The sequence below is a fragment of the Eucalyptus grandis genome, chromosome 2, assembly GCF_016545825.1.
Source record: "Eucalyptus grandis isolate ANBG69807.140 chromosome 2, ASM1654582v1, whole genome shotgun sequence".
In the NCBI taxonomy this organism is placed as follows: Eukaryota; Viridiplantae; Streptophyta; class Magnoliopsida; order Myrtales; family Myrtaceae; genus Eucalyptus; species Eucalyptus grandis.
Genome location: NC_052613.1, coordinates 50,652,916 through 50,680,345, shown reverse-complemented (window position 1 = coordinate 50,680,345; position 27,430 = coordinate 50,652,916). Strand labels below are relative to the sequence as shown.

General features: G+C 41.0%; 4 protein-coding genes across 4 annotated transcripts; 3 read left to right on the top strand and 1 right to left on the bottom strand.

Moving 5' to 3' along the window:
* LOC104433627 (aspartate-semialdehyde dehydrogenase) lies at positions 1-3,981 on the bottom strand. The gene is made up of 7 exons (XM_010046436.3): positions 3,176-3,981; positions 2,565-2,651; positions 2,429-2,473; positions 2,238-2,333; positions 1,991-2,092; positions 526-680; positions 1-422 (listed from the first exon to the last, which is right to left on the bottom strand). The coding sequence occupies exons 1-7, from the start codon at positions 3,740-3,742 to the stop codon at positions 341-343; spliced, it is 1,134 nt and encodes a 377-aa protein (XP_010044738.1). The 5' UTR covers positions 3,743-3,981; the 3' UTR covers positions 1-340.
* Positions 3,982-16,683: 12,702 nt separating this feature from the next.
* Positions 16,684-20,833, top strand: LOC104433628. The gene is made up of 10 exons (XM_039304953.1): positions 16,684-16,953; positions 17,035-17,121; positions 17,373-17,484; positions 17,875-17,957; positions 18,161-18,294; positions 18,581-18,630; positions 18,702-18,794; positions 19,799-19,890; positions 20,019-20,125; positions 20,246-20,833. The coding sequence occupies exons 1-10, from the start codon at positions 16,728-16,730 to the stop codon at positions 20,285-20,287; spliced, it is 1,026 nt and encodes a 341-aa protein (XP_039160887.1). The 5' UTR covers positions 16,684-16,727; the 3' UTR covers positions 20,288-20,833.
* A 2,079-nt stretch (positions 20,834-22,912) lies between these two features.
* LOC104433629 (protein FEZ) lies at positions 22,913-25,173 on the top strand. The gene is made up of 3 exons (XM_010046439.3): positions 22,913-23,269; positions 23,680-24,029; positions 24,557-25,173. Exons 1-3 carry the CDS (start codon positions 23,089-23,091, stop codon positions 24,980-24,982), a joined length of 957 nt encoding a protein of 318 aa, XP_010044741.2. The 5' UTR covers positions 22,913-23,088; the 3' UTR covers positions 24,983-25,173.
* A 644-nt stretch (positions 25,174-25,817) lies between these two features.
* LOC104433630 (glutathione S-transferase U10) lies at positions 25,818-26,862 on the top strand. The gene is made up of 2 exons (XM_010046440.3): positions 25,818-26,160; positions 26,367-26,862. Exons 1-2 carry the CDS (start codon positions 25,840-25,842, stop codon positions 26,727-26,729), a joined length of 684 nt encoding a protein of 227 aa, XP_010044742.1. The 5' UTR covers positions 25,818-25,839; the 3' UTR covers positions 26,730-26,862.
* The last annotated feature ends 568 nt before the right edge of the window (positions 26,863-27,430 follow it).

The following is a 27,430-nucleotide window of genomic DNA, read 5'->3' as shown; positions in this document are numbered from 1 at the left end:
GGAACAAGAAGGTTGTTGATTATCAAGAACGAGGTGCTCGTTAGGAGAATGCAGCCGACATGTGAATGACAAAATACAGCTTTTCGAACTCAAGGTAAACAAATTCCAAATAAACAATCAGGCCAGTCATAGCAAAAAATCCCAAAGGGAGTTTTTAAATATGATCTAATGAGCCTATCTGTTCGTGCTGGGCAAAATCAAACTCCTACTCCAGCTTATTCTACTCCAAACTAAGAATGAACAGCACTCTTACAACGGTGACATATCACAAGGAAAAATCTCCACCTGAGTACTGGAAAAGCTAAGATCTAAAGCCTCGCTATCATGAAGAAATTCCAAATTATAAGAGCATCTCAGCAATTTGAACAGCATTGAGTGCTGCTCCCTTGCGTATTTGATCACCGCAGACAAAGATATCCAATCTGTACAGAGTTCCACAGTTGACAAATCAACTCCAAGAAAGTCGTTATAACAACAAAAATGAGATGAATGCACAAAAGAGTAATTGACACAAAACCAACTCACCCATAATTCCCATCTTGTGAAACATCACGACGTATCCTCCCAACCGCTACATCATCCTTATTTGACACCTCCAATGGTGTAGGGAAGTGATTGGCTGCCCTATCATCGATAACCACAACACCAGGAGCATTCTTGAGTATATCCTTCGCAGTCTCCTGCGTGAAAAAAAAAAAGACCACAAAAGACTTAAGTCAGCTCAAGAAACTCCCCAAAAACTATGGAAGAGGTTAGTGTCCAATTTCTGCATAACCTCGTTTACCAGAATGAGTTGGAATGTCATAAGAACTCCTGATTCAACCTTGAAATCTAGCTCCCCATTTTACAGGGAGAAGCCATGAACACACAATATATGCTTACTTAATATGTTTGTGACCAAAGGACAGAGAATGTGCATAGTTCAGCTTCAGTGAGAGTCAAGGAGACAATTGAAAATTTGCAAACTGGAATTAGTTATCAAGCTGTCACAAGATTTGCTTTATAGCATAAACCCAACTTAGTGCTTATCTGTCACAGTAGAAAATGCTGAATTACTGCCGCGTGTGACCAGAACTCACCCAAAACATTCTCAAGTACAGCTAATATGCGAATTTTAACTGATGTGGCAAAATCCTGACTTGAAAGTATATTATAGGTACACATGTAAGGAAACCTTACTATTAGGATGCACTTGATCCAATGTTTCTTTTTGAATGTGCCAAAACAGCTTTAGCAAAAATGAACACAATCAAGTCATTCATGAGTATACTTCCTATAAACCATGAAATGTTCATTAATATGCAGATCCTCCATCAGTATCAATAAGCCATAAGAGATCCATGACTCAAATGGAAAGAAGAATCTAAAAGTAACATATTTTGAAGAATATACATAACTGATTCTGGAAGCCCTGCAATGTAGGAAAATTACTATGCTAACTTATGTGTTATTTTCAATACTGATATGATCCCCTTAAGTTGAAATTCCTCAGGTCACAAACTGCATATTCTTAACGACCGGTTCTTAACTTCTAGATGACGAGGTAAAAATGGAGTGAAGATAGTGGTAATTTTGTTTAATTGGCTTAATCAGACATCTTGAATCAAATCTCTGGCCTTGATATCAGATGTAAAAGCAAGATCCTGTCATAGAGCAAAAGAACAAGACAAATGCACATGTATGTTAACTTATTAGGATATATCGCCTCCTCTACTTCACTTTAAATAATCTAAATAATGCGTGCAGACCTTCCATGTCAAGGACAAGAAGCTTAATAAGAAGTTAACAGTCCAACAGTTAATTTTCTTAGATAGCTTCCATCAACAGAATAGGTGACAAGAACCTTTAGTCATAACATAGAGATGACCAATATAATAAGCCCAGCCTTGGAAAGCCAAACATATGCTGCATTGTGCCGAACATGGACACGATACATTGGACTAAGTAGTTAAACAAAACGCCACAGCACTACTCTGAATAGGAAACTTACCTCATCTAGTGGATTCTCAAACTGGAGATTAACGCTCTCAGCGTGAGCGCGCATGACAGGAACTCGTATGCAAGTAGCAGTCACTTTGACATTTGTGTCATTCTACAAGGTAATTGGCATGAAGAAATGTTAGAATGAAGTGAATGCCATTCTCAATGGCATATTCAAATGTGGACTACAATGAAGAGTACCATAAATATATACTATCAAAGAAAATAACTACAAAAGGATCGGGTCATGCACTTACCCAGATTTTTCTAGTTTCCTTCACTAGTTTCATTTCCTCTTCATTGTACCCATTCGAGAGAACAGGAGCATTGTGAGAGAACAAATTGAAGGCATACTACAAAATGGAGAAACAGCTCTTAATTAAATGATCCCAGCAACCAAATGGAGTACAAAAGAGTTCCAAGAATAGAAAACATGTTGTAAATGAACCTGTAACTTAAAGATATTACAAGTTGGTGGCTTCCCTTCAAGAACCTGCTGACAGAACGAGAGAGGGTAAATTCCCAGAGGACATGGGTAAATTTGATGCTCTGCAATGAGAGCGGTTCCAATAAAAACAGATGACCTCACGAGTCTGAAGCTCAAGCTCTTCCATTGCAGCAGCTCCAGCACCACTTGCTGCTTGATAAGTGCTAACAACCATGCGAACCACCTGCAACAGGTCACAAACAGGGTCAGTCTGATTGCCCTTCTAGGCAAAACCTGATAATTAGGGATATGCTGCTATACAAACCTCAAGGCATGAGCAGAAATTTAGTATTTATGCCATGTTCCCTTCAATTGTAAAGGGGACATTAGCACACGAAGAGCAGATTTTATCAATGCTTCGTCTTAACTATTAAACATCCATTTGAGATTATCGATGCTAACAAGACTTATAACAACTCCATCACATCAAATTCAACTTTCATATACCCATTGATTTCCTCACTGAGAGCTCCTCCATTCCTGTCTACAAAGACACAAGGCCATTCGCACACATCTACTCTGCCTCACGGAAAGAAAACGTGTATCGAGACACCAAATGCAGTACCCTCACAATGCAAACCACAACTTCCTGAACACCTAGAACTCAAAAACAATGCAGAAGATCAAAACTTTTCAGGTGACACGTCCCATCAAATACAGACACACGGACACACCACAATCAAATTCAAAACAAGACTTTTGCCTCACCTTGGCGCGTCGATGCAGCGGTGTGGCAGCCATCAAGCAAATGATGGTCGAGCAATTGGGGTTCGCAATGAGAGCCCCCTTTCCCGTCCCGAGCCTAACACCCTCCATGGCTTCAGGATTCACCTCGGGTATGACCAAAGGCACGCCCTCGACCATCCTGAAGGCCGAGCTGTTGTCCACCACGATCGTCCCCTTCTCGACGGCGATGGGCCCCAACTCCTTGCTTATCGACCCGCCAGCGCTGAACAGAGCGATGTCAACGCCCTCAAAGCTGTCAGCTGTGAGCTCCTCGACGACGTAGTCCCGGTCCTCGAAGGTCATTCGCTTGCCCGCGGAGCGCTTGGAGGCGAGCATCTTGATGGAGCGGTAGGGGAAGTCGCGGTCGGAGAGGACGGAGAGGAACTCCTGGCCGACGGCGCCGGTGACGCCGACGACGGCGAGGGAGGGGCCGTTCTCCTGGAGGGACATGCGGATCCTGGCGGCGCGCGGCCTCCTGCCGCCGCCGGCGGCCGTGGCGGCGGGGAACGGGAGGTGGGCTTTGTGGGTGATGCGAGTCAGCGCGGCCATTGCGGATGTGCGCCCAAGTAGAAAGTAGCTTCTGAGATTCAGAGATCTCGCAAGGTTCCTTCTTTACTCAAGGGGGGAGGAATGAAGGGAAATGGGTTGGGTGGTCGGGTCTCGCTTCGACGGTAGGACAGGTCTCCGGCGGCGGCGGCGGCGCGGCGGCGGAGAGGGAAGAGGTTTTGGGTTTTGGAGGTTGGGAGGGCGAGCGTGCGCAGAGCAATGCAGGGTTGTGCAGATCCTTTTCTCCCCTGTTTTTATAGTATTCTGGCTGACGGGTACTTAGACAGTGTTTCCACGTGAGAGAAATCAGTAGCCTAAAAAAGACAATATTGTCTTTAATTAGCCTTCTTAACAAAGCCCTGAAACTAAATTAAGATCATTGTACATTTATAGAAATGTATAGAGAAAGCAAAAGCCAACGTACCGAATAACCTCTAGCAAATCCATTAAACTGCATTTCTTATTTTAATGTGTTGGTGTTCGCTCGTCTAATACCCTCAAAATCCTCTTTGTATATTTATTTTCTCTAAGAGGAAGAAATAGTCTCTAAATTGCTTTACATCAGGGAAGTGCAGTGCAGGCCGTCGTTTTGGGAGGACAGACAGACCCTTTCCTCCCTTGTTTTTATAATAATCTGGTCGACGGGTACTTAGAAAGTGTTTCCCCGTGAAATTACAGCGGCCTAAAAAATAATTAACAAAGCCCAGAAAGCAAATGGAAATCGTTTTACGTTTATAGAAATGAATAGAGAAAAGTCAAAGCCAATTGGCCAGAAGAGGCGCGCTTGATTTGAAGAGGGGGCGAGGGTTGGCGCGGCTGGTTCTCTTGCTTTCCCAACGGCAGCACGTTGTTTTGTGTTCCGGGCTTGCTGTATCACTTCCAAAACCTAGAAATCCGCAGACAAGACCAACGTTTTCAGCAGCCATCATGGTCATCATGGCAGCACGTTTGGTAGTGAATGGCCATCCAACGGAGAGGATCATTTGAGAGGGCCCCAGCCTAATTTGTCAGCGTCTGCCCATCAATGTGAAAGGATAGGTTACTTTATTTTGGTCGAGCGAACTTGGTTTTTACCCAGTTGGGCCTCGTCGGGCTTTTGTGACTTTATCGCCAATTGTTTGGTAATGCACGAATAATACCCTTTTTTTTTGTCAGAAAATAAAAATAAAAATTCATTTGGTAACATTTTTGTTCTTGATAATAGATTTGAAACAGAATAAATAAATACATAAAAACAAAATTGTTTCTTTGTTCTTGATAATAATTTCATAATTAAAATTTTTCCTTTCTATTTATTTTTCTTTACTCATTTTCATTTTTCTTCTTTTTCCTTAGTTGGTCGCCGGCCGTGACAATGGGTGGTGATTGACGAGCTTGGCCTTGCTAGATTTGGCCAGTTGTTGACCATGACCAAGGCCCGTGATCGACGAAAAAAAGAAGAAGAAAAGGAAAAAAAGAAAAGAAAAAAAGTAATAAATTATTTAAAAATTATAAGAAATTCTAAATCGAACAAAATTTTAATAGTCGTATTAAACACATTTTTATTTTTGAATTTTTTTGTGTAATTACCAAATGCCTTTTGAATGCTTAGAAACTCATTCACTAACAAAAAAAAAATCCATTTATGAGGAAAAATTATTCTCGGAATCGAATAATGACCAAACGCATCCTTCTTGATCCACAAAAAAAAGAAAAAGAAAAAAAAGTAGACCTTCAAGCTCTTTCTACCTCGCAAAAGTTTGCATCAAGCTAGATTTGCAATCAAGTCTACTAATAAAACTAAATAGCAATGGCGAGAGAGATTTTCTCCTTTCGGAAGATGCCCTTAGTCAGATTGAACAGAATTGGGACCATTAAATATTTTTCTCGCCACAATTATAATTTATAATCAACGTATTGAACAAAAGTGTGGACCTAAGCAAGTCCTTAAACTACTTGAAGTTGTAGGATCTTCTAAAAACCTTCACACAAGTGTTAGATCTCACCTTAAAAAGATCTTGACTTCCCGGAAAGATGGGATAGAGGTAGGTGGGGGGCTAAAAAAAAATTCCCTCCCCATTGCCTACCCGGCCACGCCCCTAGTGGGCTAAGGGCGGCAGCCTGGATGGCTGTGAAGTCGGCCCCTGGTCCATGCAAGAAAAGCATTCCGAGGAAGGTTCAGCCAGATGAAGGGTCCAGAGAGGAGGAATCCTCTCCGGGTGGCCGGCCTTTCGGAAGATGCCCTTAGTCAGATTGAACAGAATTGGGATTGTTAAATATTTTTCTCGCCACAATTATAATTTATAATCAATGTATTGAACAAAAGTAGACTTTTTTTCATTAAATAAGCTTGACAAGCCTGAGTTGGCTTGGCTGATAAAGTTTGAACTTTCTATGCATCGTGTCAGGTTTGAATTCCGCCACCAAAAGTCCCATAATCCACTATAAAACCATGCCTTAGCACGAGGTAACCTCTCCTTCTCCTAAACTCTTTTTTTTTTTTTGACAAAAAAAATGCTTGACAAATACCCTCGAGGAATATGTTAACATGACCTTAACCACAGCTATAAAGATCTAGATAACGAATACATTTTGCAATTGTTGGGAAAAAAAGGCAGTAAATTGAATTACTTTGCAATCTACATTTCTCATAGCAAATTCAATAAGCCCTGACACATTTTTTGATAATACAGAAATGAAAAGTTGATGGACAAAAGAATTTCACTCCGCCGTGGAGGGAGAGGCGGTGGTTGAAGTTGCCATCGACGAGGGGGGCCTTTGCTGCTTACATCATGTGTGACTACTACTTCAATCGCCTTTATCTCTTCAATCGCTCTCTGTCCAAATTTTGGTATGGGGACTGTTAAATTGCTAAAAGGAGGAGAGATGAGGCTGAAACTTCATCTTACGTACAAAGCAACCAAGTCTTTTACAAAAGACAAAATACATAACGTAAAACACAACATAACTACCCATGTTCTCCATAAAACACTTGCCCCACTAACACCTAAAAACTAGGATAACCAACACACATGACTCCACTAACTCTAATAACTAAAAAACCAAATCAGCAACATGTGAAAAAGAAAATAACTATTTTATCAACAATCCCTCCCTTAAACTGATGTTTGCTAACATTCAGTTTAAAGTCTTGATTTTTTTCACCGTACAAACACCTAATAACCTTCTGAGCTTCACAAATGACTCCATCTTGAGGGCCTTGGTGAATATATTAGCAACTTGATCTTCACTCCTGCAGTAGATTAGATCAATTGTTCCATCATTACTAAGATCTCTCAAGAAATAAAACTTCACATCAATGTACTTGTTTCTTCCATGTAACACTGGATTCTTGGAGAGTTTTATTGCTGAGTTATTGTCATAAAAATTTTTTAGTAGGTCCCAGTTGCTTGAATTGTAGCTCCTCAAGAATTCTCCTTAGCCAAATAGCTTAACAAGCACTAGCTGTTGCAGCAACAAATTCAGCTTCTGTACTTGACAATGTGACAATTTGTTGCTTCTTGCACTATCATCTTGATCTTCTGCATAGTCACTATCAGTAAATCCCAACAAATCAGACTTTTCACCCTTCTTGTAAAATAGCCCAAAGTCTCTAGTTCCTTGCAAGTAACGAAGGATTCTCTTGGCAGCTAACAAATGCATTTGTGTAGGATTCTCCATATATCTACTGATTAAACTCATAGAATACATTATGTCTGGTCTTGTTGCAGTTAAATACATCAAACTGCCCACAATTTGTTTATAAAGTGTGCTGTCAACCTTCCTCCCTTCATGATCTTCATATAACTTTAAGCCAAACTCAACTGGAGTGTTTACAGGATTACAATCCTTCATTTGAAACCTGTCCAAAATTTCTCCCACATATTTCTTTTGAGAAATAAAGATTCCATCATCCGATTGTACTACTTCTATGCCAAGGAAGTAATGCATCATACCAAGATCAGACATTTCAAACTCATCCATCATAGATTTCTTGAATTCTTCAAACATGCCATCACAATTTCCAGTAAATATAAAATCGTCAACATACAAGCAAACAATAAGCATTTTCCCTTTATCTCCAATCTTGACAAAAAACGTATGCTCATAAGGACATTTTGAAAAACTAACTTTAAGAAAATAAGTTTCAATACGACTATACCAAGCCCGAGAGGCTTGTTTTAGCCTGTAAAGAGCTTTCTTCAATCTATAAATTTTATGTTCATTTCCAATCTTGACAAAACCAGGGGGTTGCTCGACAAATACCTGTTCCTCAAAGTATCCATGCAAGAATGCCGATTTGACATCTAGTTGGAAAATAGGCCAAGAATTCTGTGCTGCCAATGCAACCACCAATCTGATCGTGTCATGTCTCGCAACTGGAGAAAAAACCTTTGTATAGTCGATCTCATATTGCTGCTTATATCCCTTGGCTACTAAACGTGCTTTGTATTTGTCAACTTCACCATTTTCTTTCAGTTTTGTTTTAAAGACCCACTTTACACCAATGGTTTTTTGTCCATCCGGAAGATCGGATAACTCCCAAGTATCATTTCTTTCAATGGAATTAATTTCATCATCCATCGCTGTCGCGACCCAATCTCGCCGCCCCTCGAAAAGTCCAAGGTGGGAAAGGTTGGGTTTAGGAGTACTTGATCTCAAGATCGCGAGCTCTCCCAAGCTCGTACCCCGCGCGAAAGCGGATTTATTTATACGATCTAGGTGTTTAACAACCTAAAAATATACATGAGTCGCCACTAGCCTCATTTTGGGGGTAGGCTAGAAACCCAATCGAGGATCGGGAGAGTTTCCTTGATTCCTCCTCGATTCCTACGCAACCGGATATCTAGGTTTGGGGACTTGGGTTACGCTAATATTTCTATTAACGCCATTTCGATATCTAAATAGTATGTTGTGTTTTTTCCTAACATGTCCATGCGTTTCTTTTTATATTTTCAGGATCGTTATTCTAGACTAAGTGATCATGCGTGGTGGATTACTTTCATTCTATCCTATTCTATTCTATTCCTAAGAAATGAAAGGAAAACAATAAATGAAAATTAAATTGCAAGACATGAAATAAGCAATCAAGAAAAAGCAGTTAAACATAATCATGTAATTCTAAAAATATAAAAAAAGAAAAAAATTGGGAAAGAAAGGAAACCCACAACTTGTCCGGTTTTATACAATACATGGAACCCGAGACATATGTCGGGGAAAACAAATAGTACATGACAACGGTCGGAATGGACATCGACCTCCACCATCTTTACACTAAGGTCCTAATTGAAACCTAATCTAAGAAATAAGGATCCCTTGCCTCATCTTATATGACTAAGACAACACATAGAAATGACATAGGCATCGGACATGAACATAAATCTAGCAAATTCAAGTCACAAACAAGACAAAATACAATGCATGTTTAAAGGTTCGTAAGACCACCTAGACAATGTACAAAAATGTGAAACTTGCACATGACATAAGGTTGAATGCGAAAAAGGTTTGGGTACACATTTAACCCTAAATAAGAATGCAAAGAAGTCACACAAGTCATTAACATTGCAAAGTGACTTGGAACTAAGAATGTCATGCTTGACAAATTTCAATTGCAATTAGCTAAATGGATGTATGATAACAGACTTACCAAATCATCTAATCAATGCATGCAAATCATGAAATTTGAACATGACCTAAGGTTAAATGTGAAGAAAAAGTTTGATTTAGACATTCAACCCTAAATCTATGTACAAAAGGTCACACAAATCCATTAACATTGATATGTGACTTGTCATTAGATGCAAAATGCATGACAATTTTAGTTGTGGTATATCGACTTAATGCATGGTTTTTACATGGTCAATGATCTTCAAATGAGGCATGCCATACATCATTGCAAAGCTTATGATATGCTCTAAGTATGTCTAGAAAGCATCAAGCATCAAGTATGCTCTTAAGAAACTTGATTGAAGACATTTTCATAGAAATGTAATCAATTAAAATCACAACAGGAATTGCACAAAACATGGATGATATTCATTGAAATGAAGACATAAAGAAAATCTATGAAAGTCCAAGTATATAGAAGGAAATGTCCCGATCATCTATCATGAGACATCGAAGTCCTACTTTGTTCACAAAAATCTATATGAAAAACAGAAAAGAAACAGGGCAAAAATCCAACATTACAGACAAAGCAACTCAAACGTGACTTTATGGAAGCCATTGACCTTGCTAACGATGATCACTTGATTCAAGCTATACCTTGTTAGAAATTTTATGAAATTTCCAATGACTCTCATGAAAGATTCAACTCCAGCAAAGCATGTTCACTAAATCAAATTTGAGCACACGCATCAGGTCTCAAACATGACAGATTCTGGACTGAAATTTGGACATGTGAAAACCATATCAAATGAGATTCAATCAGGGCATTCTACTGCTTATTGGAAAGATATTCGAACCATCTTCGACTTTCATGAGGACTTCAAATACAGAAAACCACAACAACCAGCTTATATCAAGTTATTTGCATAGAAGGTTAGATTAGTGAAAGAAATAGAATATTAGAGCAGAATCAACAGACTTTGTAGGTGGTTTTCAGCAACCAAACGACATCTATTATGGGCATGTGACATATCAAATCGAAGCTTGAGAAGTCTATTTTTTATGTCTAGAAGTCTAGTTTCAGTCAAAACAGTAAGTGATTTGCCTTGATCTGCAATTTCGTACACCTGACATCTATTATGGGTATACGAAATTGCAGATCAAGGCAAATCAAGCTCAATCCACCTCCAGTTCATGATCATTGACTATCAATCCACAGAAAATCATTCAATTAGAGAACAATTCAGAACTCAACAAGGGATCGGGTGTGCTTATAATCCACATCATTTATACGGACCAACTACACATCGATGACTTGCTCGCCCTACCTATAAAAAGAAGTTGATTATACAGACTTTCTGTATCCCATAATGGAGATTTCAGCACCAATACGTATCAATATACCCTTGATGCTGAGGAAGGACAGTAAAATCCAAACTTCCAGCTAATAAATTGAACTTAATGGCAGAAACCTTAAGCCCCAAGGCCTCAGCATACTCTGTAATAAATCTCAGATGATGAACATAGTCTTTGTCTAGGAATAGAGACTACCTAGTCACAATTTCACCAAATATGCAACTCACAGACCAAATATCAATTGCAACAGTGTACTTTGAACAATTAAGGAGCAGTTCTGGTGCATGATACCAGCGAGCAACAACATGCTCAGTCATAAAATTCGTTTCAGATGTGGTCCTAGCTAGCCCAAAATCTCCAATTTTAAGGTCATAATTCGCATTCAGAAACAAATTGCTTGGCTTCAGATCGCAATGCAGAACATTTGTTGAACGCACATACTTGAGATCTGGAAGCAACTACAAGAGTTACCTTGAATGAATCGGCGAAGGATTGAAGCCGTCGTTGCTGTCGACGCTGTTTGAGCCCTAAACTCCAAACTCCTTGACTGGCCGTTCGAGCAAGTCAAATCTGACGCGCAAGACAGAGCCGAGAGAAAATGTGCGAGGTCAGAGAGAGAGAACCGGATCCTAAAAACTTAATCGGATCAAGAGAGAAAGAGAGGGGAAGAGAGCTCACGTGCGATCCTCGACTGCCGGTCTTCGATCGATCGAGCGAGTGAGCGATAGCCCGAACCAGAACAGAGAGATCGGAAAAGTAGAACAAGAAGATGATCGGAAGCCGTCACCGCGGCCGAAGTTGCCGATGCCGCCGATCTTTGTCCCAAACCGAGAGAGATCCGTTGAAAAACCTTCAGAACCACCAGAACTGAGAGCGATTGAGAACCCCTTCGCGATACTTGATCATCGGTTTTCGATTTCCGAGGGTGATCCGCCGAACCAGATTCGCTGCGTCGTTGCCGTGGTCTTCGTCGCTGATCCTCACCGGTCGGCTTCGATCGATCAAAATCCCTCAAACCAAATGGATTTGTGGAGAGATTCTGATGGAGAGAACCTGCGAGCTTCAGAGAGTAAGGGTGCGTTTGGGAGAAGCTTTCAAAGGGGCTTTGGGCATCAAAAGCTCCTTAGGCCAAAATAAGAGTGTTTGGGAAAAACTTTGGAAGCCCCTTGTTGGCAAAGCTGGCATTTTGTAAGCTGAAAGCCCAAGGCAAGTGAGGACCTGCCTTGGGCTCTCAGCATTCTCGGCATGCCCACGTATTGTTCATTATTTTTTTTTTCTCGAAATCATCCTCACTAATTTTTTGTTTTCCTGTTTTTTGCCCTTGTAGGAGCACTGTTCATCTTCTCCAGGCGTTCTACCTGACTGCAAGCGGCCGGTGGACTCAGTAGAGGACGCCGGCGTGGTTGTGACAACCTAGGCGATTGTTGTCGGAGAGTCGAGCGACCTCCGCGAGTCGTGGAGCTCACCGTGACCCTTTGTGAGTCGCGGTGACTCAATGACCATGGCGAGGGACCACCCCGGTGAGTCGCGGTGGCCTAGATCTAGGATGCCGCGGCTCAGATCTGGGCGGCGACCTCAGATCTGAGTCGCCTCGACCTAGATCCTCGCCGATCTGGGTCGCCCGACCCCCGGCGAGCCGCGGCAGCTCAGATTTGAGTCGCCGCGACCCGGATCCTCGCCGATCCGGGTCGCGCGACCCTCAACGAGCCATCTGGTCACAGATATTCGCCAACGACTGTTGCTTGCCGCACCTCGACTTCCGCACGGAGGTCGTCGGGGCTGCTCGAGCCATCTGGTCGCAGGGATCTGGTGCCGGAGGCTCGAGCGATGACTAGATCTGCAACCAGATGGATTGTGACCTTAGATCCGGTCGCTTGCGACCCTTCGGCGAGCGTCGCGCAACCCTCGCCGGCCTCGCCACTCGCCGGGACGGCCCGCATCGAATCGCCCGCCCTCGCCGGACCATTGCTCCTCACCGATGACTAGTTCTTGGCCAGCCAACTCTCATTTTCTTTTTTTTTTCTTTTTTTTTGAATTTTTGAAAAACAAAAGCCTTTTGCAAACATGATGTTTCCAAACACCATTTTACTCAAAGGTACTTGAAAATGGATTTTCAAAGTATAATTTACCAAACACAGTTTGCATTTTGAAAAACCCCTTTAACTCAAAGGTCTTTGCACTTTACCAAAGGCTTTTCCCAAGAGCCTTCCCAAACGCACCCTAAATCCCTAGAGGACTGAAACTAGAGAGTAGCTCTCTGCCTCCTCCCGTCGACAAACCCCGGCAGCGAAATCCTCAACGAACTCCCCCAAAACTGCTCGCCGAGCCACCGAGAGAAATTATCCAAGAGAGAAACCGTTTTCTGTTTCTCCCCAGAGTGTCCTCCGTCCCAGAGAGTCCAATAGATCATGATGGAGAAAAGCGGGTGAGAGACCGAGTGCGAAAATTTCAGCGAAAGAGAGAGAGAGAGAGAGAGAGAGAGAGAGAGAGAGAGAGAACGATCGTGAATGCCCCCCCTTTTCCTTTTTTTTTTTTTTTTTCTTTTATTGTTTCCTTTACCTTTTTTTTTTCTTGTTTTCTTTTCATTTTCATTTTTTTTGTTTTCATTCATCATTTTTTAAAAATCTTTTTGGCTCTTTATTTTTTATATTTTTGCAAAATGGATGATTAAAATGTCAACAAAAAAATTTCAAGTGTCAACAGCTTTTCGCCATTTTTCTTCTTTGATAGCACTCACAAAAGTTGCAGGGTCATAGTCTGAAAACAAGGCAAAGTGAGTTATTGAATCTCCAATTCCAGTTACCTCATAATCTTCCATCAAGCAGGCTTTCTTCTAACGCGGCGAAGAGATTGGGCTTCTTCTTCATTGACTTCAGAGCCTGTTGGTGAAATTTCAGCAGTTGTAGAAGTCGTATTTGATGAATTTTGGGGCATACAAGGTGCTGAAATTTGCTCATGTTCAGCATCATTGTCATAAAGAACTTGGGTAGGCTACTGCCTATTCCAATCCCAAGTGTTCTCTTCATCAAAAACAACATCCCTGCTAGTCACAATCTTCTTTGTTAGTGGATTGAATAATTTATATGCTTTGGATGCTTCACTTACACTAAGAAAGACACATTTTTCAGCCTTGTCATCAAGTTTCTTCCTTTTCACATTCGGGACATGGGCATATGCAATGCATCCAAAAATTTTGAAGTGATCTATAGCCGGTCTTCTCCCACTCCAAGCCTCTTTAGGTGTCATATTCTGAACAACAAAAGTTAGACTTCTGTTCAAAACATGAATATTCCAATTTACTGCTTTTGGCCAGAAAGTTTTTGGAACTCTTCCTCTTGCCAATAAACTTCTCACCATGTTGAGAATTGTTCTATTTTTCCTCTCGGATACACCATTCTCTTTGTGGTGTATATGCAGTGATAAGCTCTTTTCGAATGCCATACTCGCACAAAAAACTTCAAATTCTTTTGAGCAATATTCACCGCCACGATCTGTTCGAAGAGTCTTAATGGTCTTTCTGCTTCATTTTCAACACGAGTTTTGAAGCTTTTAAATGTGGAGAAAGCTTATGATTTTTCTGTAAAAAATAAACCCAAGTTTTTTGAAAAATCATCAATGAAGGTAATTAAGTATCTACCTACCAAAAAAAAAAAAAAAAGGTAATTAAGTATCTTTTACCTCCATTAGAAGATGGATTTATGGGATCGCAAATGTTCGAATGCACCAGCTGCAAAACATCATTTGCTCTCCATGACTTTTCTTTTGAAAATTGAGAACGATCTTTGTTTGCTAACAACACATTCTTCACGAGACTTGGGAAGGAACAGTAATTTGAGGAAGACCCGTCACCATGTTTTTTCGTTGAAGGGTCTTCAATCCACCAAAACTCAAGTGACCATAGCGAAAATGCCAAAGCCATGAGGGATCTATCTTTTCAGCCATCAAACAAGATTGAATATTTTCAATCTTTAATGGAAACAATCTATTTGAATTCATAGGAACAACTGCAATAGCACCTCTAACAGAATCATAAATTTCACAGACACCCCTTTGAATGGTGATTACATAACCCTTTTCTTGTAATTGGCCAGCACTCAATAGGTCACTTTTCAAGTCAGGAACATACAACACATTAGAGATTGTTTCCACAAAACCATTCTTGGTTCTTATCTTAATATCACATTTTCCCATCACTTTCACAGTAGAATGATCCCCAAAACTCACAGTGAAATGAAAATCTTCATTTAGATGAGAGAAAGAAGACTTACTTCCACTCATGTGGTTACTGCAGCCTGTATCCACATACCAAATATCTGACTCGCGTTCCTTTTCATCTTGAACAGCCATCAACAATGTTTCTGCTTCATTTTTTTCAACAAAATTTGAACTCTCTGCCTTTTCTTTATTATTAGGTAGCCTAGTATAACATTCAGATGCATAATGACCAAATTTATGACATCTAAAACACTTTACCTTGGATTTGTTAGGATCTCGTCCTCTGCCTTTGCCTTGAAATTGGTCATTATTGGCTTTGAAATTCTTGCCAACATCTCTATTTCCTCGATCTCCTCTTCCTCTACCTCTACCTTTACCCCTTCCTCTGAAATTGTTGGAATGAGTATTGGTAGAAGCCTTCAACGCTTGCTCCTCTACTGTTGAACTTCTGTTCATTTTCTGTTCATGGACCAATAAGGAGCTTTGCAATTCATCAAGAGAGAGCGCATCTATGTCTTTCGACTCTTCAATTGAGCAGACAACATAATTAAACTTTGGTGTCAAGGAACGCAAAATCTTCTCCACAATGGTGACATCGTCCATCTTCTTGCCATGTAATCGCATCTTGTTGCTGATCTCCATTGTTCTGGCACAATAACTAGCGACATATTCTCCATCTTTCATCGCTAATGTCTCAAAATCTTTTCTCAAGGCTTGAAGCTGTGCACGCTTTACTCTAACAGAGCCTTGATATTTCTTCTTCATAGAATCCCATATATCCTTGGAAGTTTATTTGCAAAGAATAGTCTCCAAGATGGGACGATCGATAGCCTGAAAAAAATAATTTTTTGCTTTCAGGTCCTTCAACTTTCTAGCTTCCAATTATGCTTTCTAGGGATTTGTCAAAGCCATGCCTACTAGTGGCTCTTGAATTCCAGATTTGACAACCGACCAATACTCCTTTGATCGTAAAAAATTCTCCATCAGCATACTCCAATGGTCATAGTGACCATCAAAGCGTGGAATTGCTGGTTGAACAAAATTGTTGGTGGCCATTGGAAATATTGCTACTGCAATTCTCTCACGAAAGCTTTTTTTTTTAAAACTCTCACGTTTCTCTCAGGCTCTGATACCACTGTTAAATTGCTAAAGGGAGGAGAGATGAGGCTGAAACTTCATCTTACGTACAAAGCAACCAAGTCTTTTACAAAAGACAAAATATATAACGTAAAACACAACATAACTACCCATGTTCTCCATAAAGCACTTGCCCTACTAACACCTAAAAACTAGGATAACCAACACACATGACTCCACTAACTCTAATAACTAAAAAACCAAATCAGCAACATGTGAAAAAGAAAATAACTATTTTATCAACAGGGACATGATTACATAGATCCACTAATTTAAAAACGTCAAATTTGAGAATAAAGAAATTGAAGTTACGGTACTGTTTTGCGGAGAATGAATAATTTTGAAAATATTATTTTAATAATGATCGCTTTAACGTTCCCAAAAATAAATGGATAGAGATTATTTTCATTGTCTATGAGAATGCGTAGACATATTTTTTTGTCCATGATGATTATTATAAGCAATTCAAGCAATTATATTTAAATAAATATTTTTAAAATTATTCATTTTCAGTGAACGGAGCCCAAATCCAATCCAATCGGACTCCAAAATTTTGGGCCGGCCCATGATACAAGGAGGCCCGAAACCGAGCCCACCTGCTTCTCCTTCTCCCTCTCCTTCTCCTCCTCCTCCTTCCGCAACCACCTGCTGTTTTCGCAACTCAAAGCCTTATCCTCTCAAGCTCCACCTGGAAATGGCCTCGATGGTTATTCTCAGCTCGCTAGCTCAATCTCCGCTCCGTCTCTTCTCCACCTCTCCGGAGCTTCCTCCGCTCAGCCGAGCCCGCTCGCTTCCTCGCCGGCTCTCGCCTCTTCGTCTCTCCTCGCCGTCGCCGGAGCGGGCCCTCGGACCGCTGGAGGCTCTCTCCGGTTCGCGCTCAGGACGCCAGGGACGAACCCGGAGGCAGCTTTCGAGAAGAGGTGATACGATCGTGGAGCGTTAGCTTCCCGATCCCTTCGGAATTCGCCGCAGCCGGTCTCATGTTTTTGGTTTGCGCGCAGGGAAGTGGCCCGGACTGGCCGATACTCAAGCGGTGGGACGTGCCGTGGCAATGGCAGACTGTTTCTCTCACCTCGCTCGCCTGCGGAGTAAGGTGTTTGGCTCCGTTCTTTTTTTCTTTTATCTTTGATGATATTGTGGCTTTATTAGTTCCTTTGTATGCTGGGATATATGCCAGATTCTAGTAGTGGTATCATTGATGACGAAATTCGGTTTTTTCGCTGGTTCATTCGGTGAATCGGACTTTGGTCTGGGGTGCAAAGAATTTTCTGTTCTATGATACGGTTGATGAAATGATGCAGGAGCTGGTAAGGAAATCGAATTTGATCATTTTCCCCAGGCAGTTTTGTTTTGACAGGATTGGTGGAGACCGCAGCGATACCGTACCTCGGGCTTCGACTCGAGGAGCTGAGCTTAGATGAGAAGGCAGAGATCCTCTTTGTTGACCAAAGGTACTGATTCGTTCTTTCCGATTCTCTTGTTTCTGTAACTGTTACTGAGATGATAAAAGGAGATAAGGAAAAGACAAATGTTGTGATTAATAGTCACAATCTCTGTGTGTATGTGGCGCCCTGGCGATTGTGCTCTCGATTGTCTGTATGATAAAGGGGGAGAGGAATTCATGGAAATAATTGAGCCTGCTGACTGATAAATTGGCATGATCAACCATAGTATTTCCATAATCATGAGAGAAAATTACTTTCTTTTAGTCTGGCTTGTCAGTGATTCATGCTCTTCCATTGCATAAGAGATGTGAGACGAACATGAAAAAAAATAAAAATAAAAATTGCTGTTTATAAATGTGGTTTGGAGGTTTACTTTTGAATATTGTTATTTGGCAGTATCACAACTGCAGCAGTACTTGGAGTTCTTTATGGCATCACTCGGACCTTTCAACCAGTTCCTGAAGATCTTTTCCGCTATGGTATTGTTCCAAGATACACTACTGGCATCTATCATCATAAGCTATTATATTATGTTAAGATTTTTAAATTCACTGATTACAAACAGAAATGCCTGACCACCGGTTCAGTGGATATACTTTTTGGGAGCTTTACTACTTTTGTGAGTCTCTACTATGTGTCCTCAGAGGTGAATACTGACTAGCATTTTATGTTGCTGCTTCAGATTTGAAGGAGCCTTTCAATTTGCAGAGAGGTTGGCTCTTGTGGGCTGGAATTGGTCTTATTGGTGCCCTACTTGCTGTAGCAGTAACAGGGTATGCTATGTCCTTGTTTAGTGGAGAGACCCCTCAAAGAGAGGTTAGAATCTGAATAAAGCTTTTTATATCTTTTTGTGTGTAAATAATTTGTATCAAGATGCAGAGGACAATATACTTGCAGATCAAGTTTAAGTATACCATGCTGGAATGTGGATAAGTTAGCTTTATTTCCTTCAGTAGATAACTTAATCGAAAGAATCCTGTTATATTAAGGTTCATTAATATGAAAAAAGTTTGTGGACCTTCTTCATAAGTTCTTGGTCTCTCCTTCCAGTCATGTTCCTTCCTAATTTGAGGGTTGGTGAACCATGTTTACTTGGTTTCAGACAGATGCTCTGGTTCGCTTGCTTCCGTTGATTGGTTCATCAGGTGTCAGGTACTTTCAGAATAAGCTGGTAGATTCCTTAATGCGCTCTGGGAATTTGCTAATTTTTTTCCATTGTGTAGCACCGCTTGCCTGTTGGGCATCACGGGCGTCCTTGCTCCATTCCTCGAAGAGACTATATTCCGAGGATTTTTTATGGTGTCCCTAACAAAATGGTATGGTTCTCAATTCTCATTACCTTGTTTTATTCTCCAAAAGTGCTGTATTTTGGTTTGCAATTCCGTAACTTGTTCTATGTTCTGGATTCATTTCTCAGCTCTCTTTGAGTTTTATGAGAGATCATGTGTTGTGAGGCCATAATGCTGCAGAGGAGGAGGAATATACAACTTATTGTTATTATTTTTTTATTTACTTAAGACGTTGGATTAGGATTGTTGGATTTTTTGTGTGCTGCCCTGTCATCAGTTCTATCTCAATTTTGTTTTCTTGAAAAAGCAAAGAATTCCTATAAATTGAAAGACAGCACTTTATATATCATTGTAGAGGGTCATGCAGAAAATTATTTGTAAATCTTCTTACTGCTAATGTGGGAACTTAACAGTCTATAACAGCAAAGACAGGATGATGATATTTGCAGCTAAAGATGCTCATTAACACATTCCTAAAAAGATTGAGGTGGGCTTTTCCCAGTCTAGTGGAGAGACGTGTTGTGTTTAGCTAACAATAATGCCGCATGCATTGTGATCCTAACAAGTTTCACCGTGGCTGGTGAAGTACCTTGGAAAGTTTGTTGGGGCCAAATGGTATTAGTTTCTGTTAGGGTTTGCATGTAGTTTGTTAGATTATAGAATATAAAGCTTGCCTTTTTTTTTTTTAAAATGGTCTTATCATGTCTGAAACTTCTCATCATTCATGTGATTAAAAGCTCAATAAAGCTTGCTTATGTCTCAAAGTGGAAACTGTTATGTCTCTTCTTAGTTCTGATTGTCTAATTTTTGTGTTTTCTTCTGGTTTGTCAGTTGACAATTCATCCTTATATTGTTAAATCTCTCATCTGACTCCTGTGGGTGGTTTTGTATAAAGTTGCATGATTTCTTGCTAATGCGTGATCGTTTCTTATGCTTGTCTTTTAAGGTGCAAAATTAATCAAAAATAAATATTCATTCTCTTTATTGTGGAAGTAATTTTAACTTTGGGGCTGCCCTTGCTTCTTCCACAGGGTTCCTACTCCAGTGGCTGTCCTAATAAGTGCTGCTGTGTTTGCGCTTGCACATCTCACTCCTGGAGAGTTTCCTCAACTCTTTGTTCTAGGTAGTGATTTAATATTCTACGATATGGTCAAAAGAAATGATACCATGGCTGCTCAAATATGATCAGCATCACTTTTCTCAGTTTCCTTCATCTTGGTCTCTTGAATTATGTACTTCATGGTGTGGCAGGGACGGCTTTAGGACTTTCCTATGCTCAGACTCGCAACCTCATCACACCCATCACAATCCATTCTCTTTGGAATTCTGGAGTCATTCTACTTCTTACCTTCCTTCAGGTAACACATTTATGTTTGTACTGCACATACAGGCATGCTGTGGCTCTGATGTTTTAACCAGCCTGTTCTATCCTCTTCAACGTGCTAAACCTGTTTTCCTGGCTCGTTTTTCTTCTATAGCTGCAAGGATACGATATAAAGGAATTGTTGCAGGCGAGTTGATAGAGTTTTCTTCTTAAGACCATGAAGCCATATAATTTCTTCGCTTTGTTTCCTCCAAGTGCACCATCGGCAACTTCTGTTCTTTTCCTTCGTTCCATGAAAAGCTAAGTCAATATGTGGAGCAAGGCGACATCATAGCCAACTGATGCAGAGCAGGTCCGCTGCTTTTCTCTTGAAATTTGGTTAGCCATGAAAAAAGGATACGGTAGTTTATGCAAAGAGCTAAAATTTGGGTTTCAATGTTTCCTCAGCAAGAAAACGCTCAGGCCATTGGGGTGTTTTATGTAGATATAATATCTGGTGTTGTATACTTGAGCTGATTTCTGTGTCCCGTAACAGCCAGTGAGATCCTTTTTTTTTTGGGGTCTGAACAGCCAGTGAGATCGTGAGGTGATTATATGTGCTCCTCTTGTTGACGATACTTGCTGGCAACGAAGACGGAAACCATGTCTATCACTACTATTTCTCGCTGGGACAGTACACACTCTTTGTAATCAAGTTGAACACAGGCGAGATATAATGCATGGTCTCTTACATGTTATCTTCCCACCCTTTTTTGGCAAAAATATGTCATGTGATATTCACATGTGACGTTATTTCGATGCAAATAATAAGTCCTTTGGTCAAGACGTTTAAAACTTGTTATAAATGAGGATATTGAGAAGATGAATTAGAAGCTCGGATCAAAGGAGTAAAACTAAAGCTGCCTTTTCCGATTACGAGGGACAGCATTTGTCTAATCCTGTGGCAAAAATTTGGGAAACATCGTTGGCTTATTATGATTTTACTATACAAGAAACGAATCGCTGCAGATCTTGTCTGTTCATACTGGTTGGCGACTGGCAAATGCATGACATGTGGACCTAAATCTATTAGATTTACCTGGCACAACTCAACTTAGCAATCCGAGCCATGTGGAAAATGTACTAGCCTTCCTTGAAACTTCCTTAATACCTTCTATTTTTGAACTCCATCTGTTGGCTATGTTGGGGAGGTTAACCAAGTTAGAGAACGGTTCTAACTCTTCAAGTGAAAGCATCTAACGTGAATTCAGAAATGCTGGGAATGCTCAAAACGATTTACAAAATTGATTCGCGCAATAAGGAACCATTGGAAATTTGGAAATTTCATCGGTAGTTAAAGCCTGAATGCAGTCTTGGATTCTTTCCTCTAATTTCCCAAAGAGTTGAGATTGGCAATTGAATATGGACGTAACTCAAATGTCAATCCATCCTCCCTTGGCCTGTTTGGTAATTTTATAATGTGGGCTCTTTTTTATTGACCACTATGTAATGACATTTGACTATATGCACGTTTGGAACCTACTATTCTGCATACGTTACCGTATTTTTTATGTCCCTCGTGAAAAAAGAAAGGGAAAAACGACAAATCTAAATGATAAATTAATAAAACTGGTCTTGCTCTCTTTGGGAAACCCAAGGTGACCTTAGTCGCAATTACTAATGCAATTCATCAAGGTCAACGAATCTTTGCAATAAAGTCCAACACAAGCAAGCTACAATGCACGGTCTCTCGATTTGATGGTATCTTCCGACTTATTTTAAAATGCATTTTCGAACCTGACAAGTCCAGTGGAATAGAAGCTTGGAGGAATGGAATAGAAACTGCATTTCCTGATTCCCACGACCCGAAAACCCTAAAATAATCAACCGAGTAGCACTGGTCTCGAACACCATGCTTTTTTTACAAGCTTCTGAGTCCATATCCCCATAACACATTGATGTTGCAGTTCTTGAGATTCCTCAATTTGGACCAGACCAGACACCCCCTTGCCTGATGAATTAATTAAGTGGAAGGCAGCAATTAATGCTCCTTCATTTCCTTAACCCCATTTTTATTTGGATGTAGAATCATATCAGCTCCCAGTAAATTTATTTTTTTGGTCCAGAAATTGCCGATCCAATCTACTTGGTTCCGTCCCAATCGTGGACCAAAATTGAATATGTATTCTCCTAGAAACCTCACCGTAGGGTGTGTAATGCTATGACCACTTTTACTTGTTTTCCTTCGAAGTGACAAAATTAACAAGGTTATGCCCTGAAGACTTGTTAAGCTGACACGCCAAAAGAGTTTATAAAGACAGATTTTCCTTCGATGGACAGGCCTTCTGAGAAAATGCTCATCTCGAAAATAGCCACTTGAGATGGTCTTCAATCAAACTATGAGAAGATTAAATATTCTTTAATGTATCAATTACTCACCAAAAAGAAAAAAAAAAAAAGAAAAGGAAAATTCAGATTCTTTTACAAGACAGTAGTTTTCTCGGTAGTAGTTCCCTGTTCGCTTGCTTTGCTTGAGAGCTTCACGGAATCGGAGGATCCACCACGTTCCTCGCAAAAACAATTTTGTTTCTCAAAGTCACACACCCCGCCATGATTGGCGGCTCATCCTTCGGTCCTCGGTCAGTGAAACAAATTAATGGGACTAAAACTCACTTCATATTCAGATTTTGTACTTCATACAGGCGAAGCTTCGCTTCTTAAAACTCGACCTATTGGTTAGTGTTCATCATTTGGTGCACATAACTTCTAGGGTTTCTGAAAAACAGCACCTTCAAGTCCTTGCTTCTGCTTTCACATCTTCTTAAGAGTTAGTCACAGAGAGAGTGAGAGAGAGAGAGAGACCTATTGGTTAGTGTTCATCATTTATGCACATAACTTCTAGGGTTTCTGAAAAGCAGCACCTTGAAGTCCTTGCATCTGCTTTCATATCTTCTTAAGAGTTAGTCACAGAGAGAGAGAGAGAGAGAGAGAGAGAGAGAGAGAGAGAGAGAGAGAGAGATGGAGGAGAGACATGAAGGTGAGACAATGGAGGAGTTGATAATGCCAGGGTTTAGGTTCCATCCCACAGATGAGGAGCTTGTGGGGTTTTACCTGAAGAGGAAGATTCAAAAACAAGCCATTTGTGTTGAGATCATCAAGCAACTTGATATCTACAAATATGATCCATGGGACCTCCCAAGTAAGATGAGTTCGATCATTTGTATACTTGTGCCGAATGCTTGAATATGAGAGAGAAAGAAATTATGATAAAAAGATATGAGGATGGTCGAGGTTAAAAAAGACGGGGTGGGTGCTTTTTTTTGGTTCATGTGCGCATAATCTCGAGTTTCTACTTGAAATTTTTAGCTTACTCTTTCCTGAACTTCTTAAAGACATGATGGTCAAGGTTAAGAAAGACATGGTTTTTGGTTTGTTTTTTTCATATGCGCATAATCTCGAATTTCTACTTGAAGATATATTCAGTTTACTCTTTCCTGAACTTGCCGAGGAACCACTGTTTGGATCTCACCCCTCAGTGCATGCTTGACTTTCCTATGACTAGATTGCAAAACTGATTCTTTCCGGCAATTTTCATGTGATTTCGTATAGAGTTGGCGACGACTCTCGGGGAAAAGGAGTGGTACTTCTACTGCCCGAGGGACAGGAAATACAGGAACAGCGCGAGGCCCAACAGAGTGACGAGGGGTGGCTTTTGGAAAGCCACGGGCACCGATCGACCCATCTACTCCTCACTTCAGCAGCTCAACAGTAGCAACGTCGATGTCGCCAGCATCAAGTGCAGCAACAACATAATAGGGCTGAAGAAATCGCTAGTGTTCTACAAAGGCAGAGCTGGGAAAGGGGTGAAGACCGACTGGATGATGCACGAGTTTCGGCTGCCTTCTCTCTCTGATCTACCTGCAACTCCACTCCCATCGAGGAAGAGCCTCCCCGCCCATGTAAGCACTCTTTCTCCATGAGCTTTTCTTGCTGTGTTCATTGTCTTCTCTCCGTTCCCGAGAAATTTTCATGGAAACTATTTTCCTGTATGTATTTATTTTCCCGCACTTGCAAGAATGGAGTACAGTGATGTCATGATTATTTCTGAGAACATTTTCCTGCCTATCAGTATCTTGTTTGATAGATAAATATGCACAGTTTTACACGCAAGTCGGAAAATGATTATAGGAGGAGGAGAAAAAACTCATAACCCAACGAATGGATAATGGACTCACTCTCACGATCGAAAACAAAAAGAAATAAAACTATGGAATAGCTTTTTTTCTTTTTTCCAAGTTTAAAGAAAGAAGTAAAGCGGCCGAAGAAAAAAAAGAGGTCCAATCCAACACGAGCTCTCTCTCTCTATATATATATATTAGCAGATGTAGTTAGCAAACTCGGGCCAGTTTTCATTAGTAGGCCGAAGAGCAGAACGCAGCCATAAGCTCAGCTTTTGCTGATTAAATTTATGTTTGGAGCTTTGCAGGACTCATGGGCCATATGCAGGATTTTCAAGAAACCCAAGTCCACCACCCAAAAAGCCCTCTCGCACTCCCTCTGCCTCTCCCCCCCATCAGCAACCCCACCTCCGTCGGATCACCACCACCACATTCCCAGCCCATGTCCGCAAGACAAGTTCATGCGTTCTCCCGATGTAACGCATTCGTCAGTATCGCCATCGGCGCCCGGCGAAGGAGCGCTCGACCTCGCTTCTGCTGTGTTCAACCTCCCTTCGTCGGTGTTCGGAGACTGCGCCTTCTCGTTTGTCAACCTACAGCCGGAGCCTGCGCAGAGGGTCGGAGCGGACGGAAGAGACGGTGGTGGTGCAGAAGAGTTTGAACGTCGAGAATTGGCGGGCGTCGTCGTCGAGCTCGCTTCTGATGGAGCGTTGCTTCACGTCGTCTTGGAGTAATTTCTTCAGTAGGTGCGCCTGAGAGGTTTCTTGACAACATTTAGTGTTCAAGAGTCCGAAATCCGAATTGAAATGTGAACAACTTTTTATTTTTATTTATTGAATCGACGATGAAAAATCAAGTTGCAACCAACCTAGTTCCACACTTAGTGATGAACAATACTGCTAAAGTACCATGAACGGTATTTTCGTTACAGTAACTGAAGCCAAATCTTCTGCTTTTTTCACATGTCGTATTTATGAAATGGTTCTTCAGTTTTATCCTCGAGCTGTCTAGGCTGTCTCCATCTCTCTGCTTGTTAGTTACCACACGTTCTCTCAATACATTCATTCACTTATCGTACTTTCTTCAAGGGTATGGGCCACTCCACATCACCTCTGTGACCGTTGAGGGAAAGGTTACATTGCGGTCGGACTGCGGCGGGCACCGCACCACAACGATATGGAATGCATCCATGGTTTTGGAGATTTTGTGTTGCGTTTGTGTACTCAATTTAGACAAAGTCCTCCATTAGTTAACGAGCCACGGTGCGGATAAGTTTTCTTTACGAGGCAATCTCCTTCGGTCAAATCACTTGACCCCAACCAGCAAAGTCTCTGGTCCTCACCGTGCTCTCCAAGCCAATCGAATATAAAAGTCTTACTAACTTGAAAAACGCTATTCAAGATCTCTGCTCTGCTCAGTTTCCGAACATTTACAATTTTTTAACTGAATAGTCTCAATCCTCTCCAACCACCACTTTTGAGCTTTTGACCGAATCCAATTTGGAGTGCTTGGTGTGTACATCAAGAGGAGGAGTTCGAAAAGACTATAAATGGCCGCATTGGCATTCAGCAGAACACACCGAGAGAGAGAGATGGATGAGAACAGCGAGGTTGTATTACTAGGGACGTTTGGTAGTTCCTACTGCAAGCGGGTCGAGCTCGCCCTTAAACTTAAGGGCATTCCTTTCGCGTACGTGGAGGAAGACCTGAAGAACAAGAGCGACTTGCTGCTCCGCTCCAACCCCGTCCACCAGAAAGTGCCAGTGCTCCTGCACGACGGCCGCCCGATCTGCGAGTCGCTTCTCATCCTTGAATACATTGAGGAGTACTGGAGCAATGCCCCCAAGCTCCTCCCTGAGGATCCTTACACTAGGTCACGAATCCGCTTTTGGGCGGATTTCTACGATCAAAAGGTATTAACTGGAGTCTCATTTTATGGGCTAAATTCGGCAATTGCCTACAGAAAACATGAACTCCGATGATTCTAACTAAAGTACTGGGAACTTACTCTCTAATCACATGACTCGAAAACACAATAACCATGATTTACGTAAGAAGTAGGAAGGGGCAAGCAATCGCTTTGCTTGAGTTCTAATGGTTCGATGTTTTGGTGTCAAAGGTGAAGCTGGCAACGTACCTCGTCCTCCAGACCAAAGGGAAGGATCAAGATAAGGCTCGAGAAGACCTCGTTGAGCTGCTGAGGGTGTTCGAGGAGGGCATTCAGAGGGACTTTCCTACAAAATCTCCATTCTTCAATGGTGAGAACTTGAGTTTTTTGGGCATAGTGGTCGGTGCAAGTGCTTGCAACTACCAAGCCTTTGAGGAGGCCATTGGCAAGATCAGCGACCGAGAGAGGAATGCATCGTTCTTCTCTTGGGTGGATGAATTGAAGGCACATCCTTTCATGAGCGAGAATCTCCCACCACACGACAAGCTGGTTGCCAAAATGAAGGCCAAGTTCTTCCGAACTCCAAAAGTCTAGAATGCAAGTCTTCTCAGTATTGTTTGTATTGCTTCTCACAGGTGTGCATCAAGGCCATCGCAATTAGCGGGGTGTTGTGCTATACATTGTAAAATAGTTTAATAAAACACACCACTGCTATGATTGCACCTTATTTTGTGAGATCTACCTGTTAGAGGTTATAGGTTTGAGAGAGAAGAAGCGGTTGCTTGAAAATTTGGAACGCTCAATAGTTTTATCTCTAGCGTAGGGAAACCCTAGAGTTTTTATATGCAAGTTATTGGGCTCCGGCTCATATGGACTCAAATAATCATGCTTTCACCTATTGGGTTTGTATGTGAACATATTATTTTGGACTATATTAATAATATATCCAACAATCTCCTCTTATGTTCACCATATAGCACAATCCAATAAGGTGGTCAGTATAATGTTCACACAAACATGAATCATCCACATTCAGTCCAAGACAATCACTTCGGATCAGTCAAAGAGTATTTTAGCAGTGAAGTATTAAACTAAAGCATCATTTACTCATCGTTCTTATCATGAATCTGTTCTGAAATTAACAAAATCCAAATCCCAAAATAAATCTCAGACTCAATTCACAACCAATATATACATAATAGTCAAGTATAAGTAGGCCAGTAAAAATAGTCTAAGGCTTTACAAATATAAGAAACACGTATAATAATGTTCACAAAATAAAAATAGCAAAATGC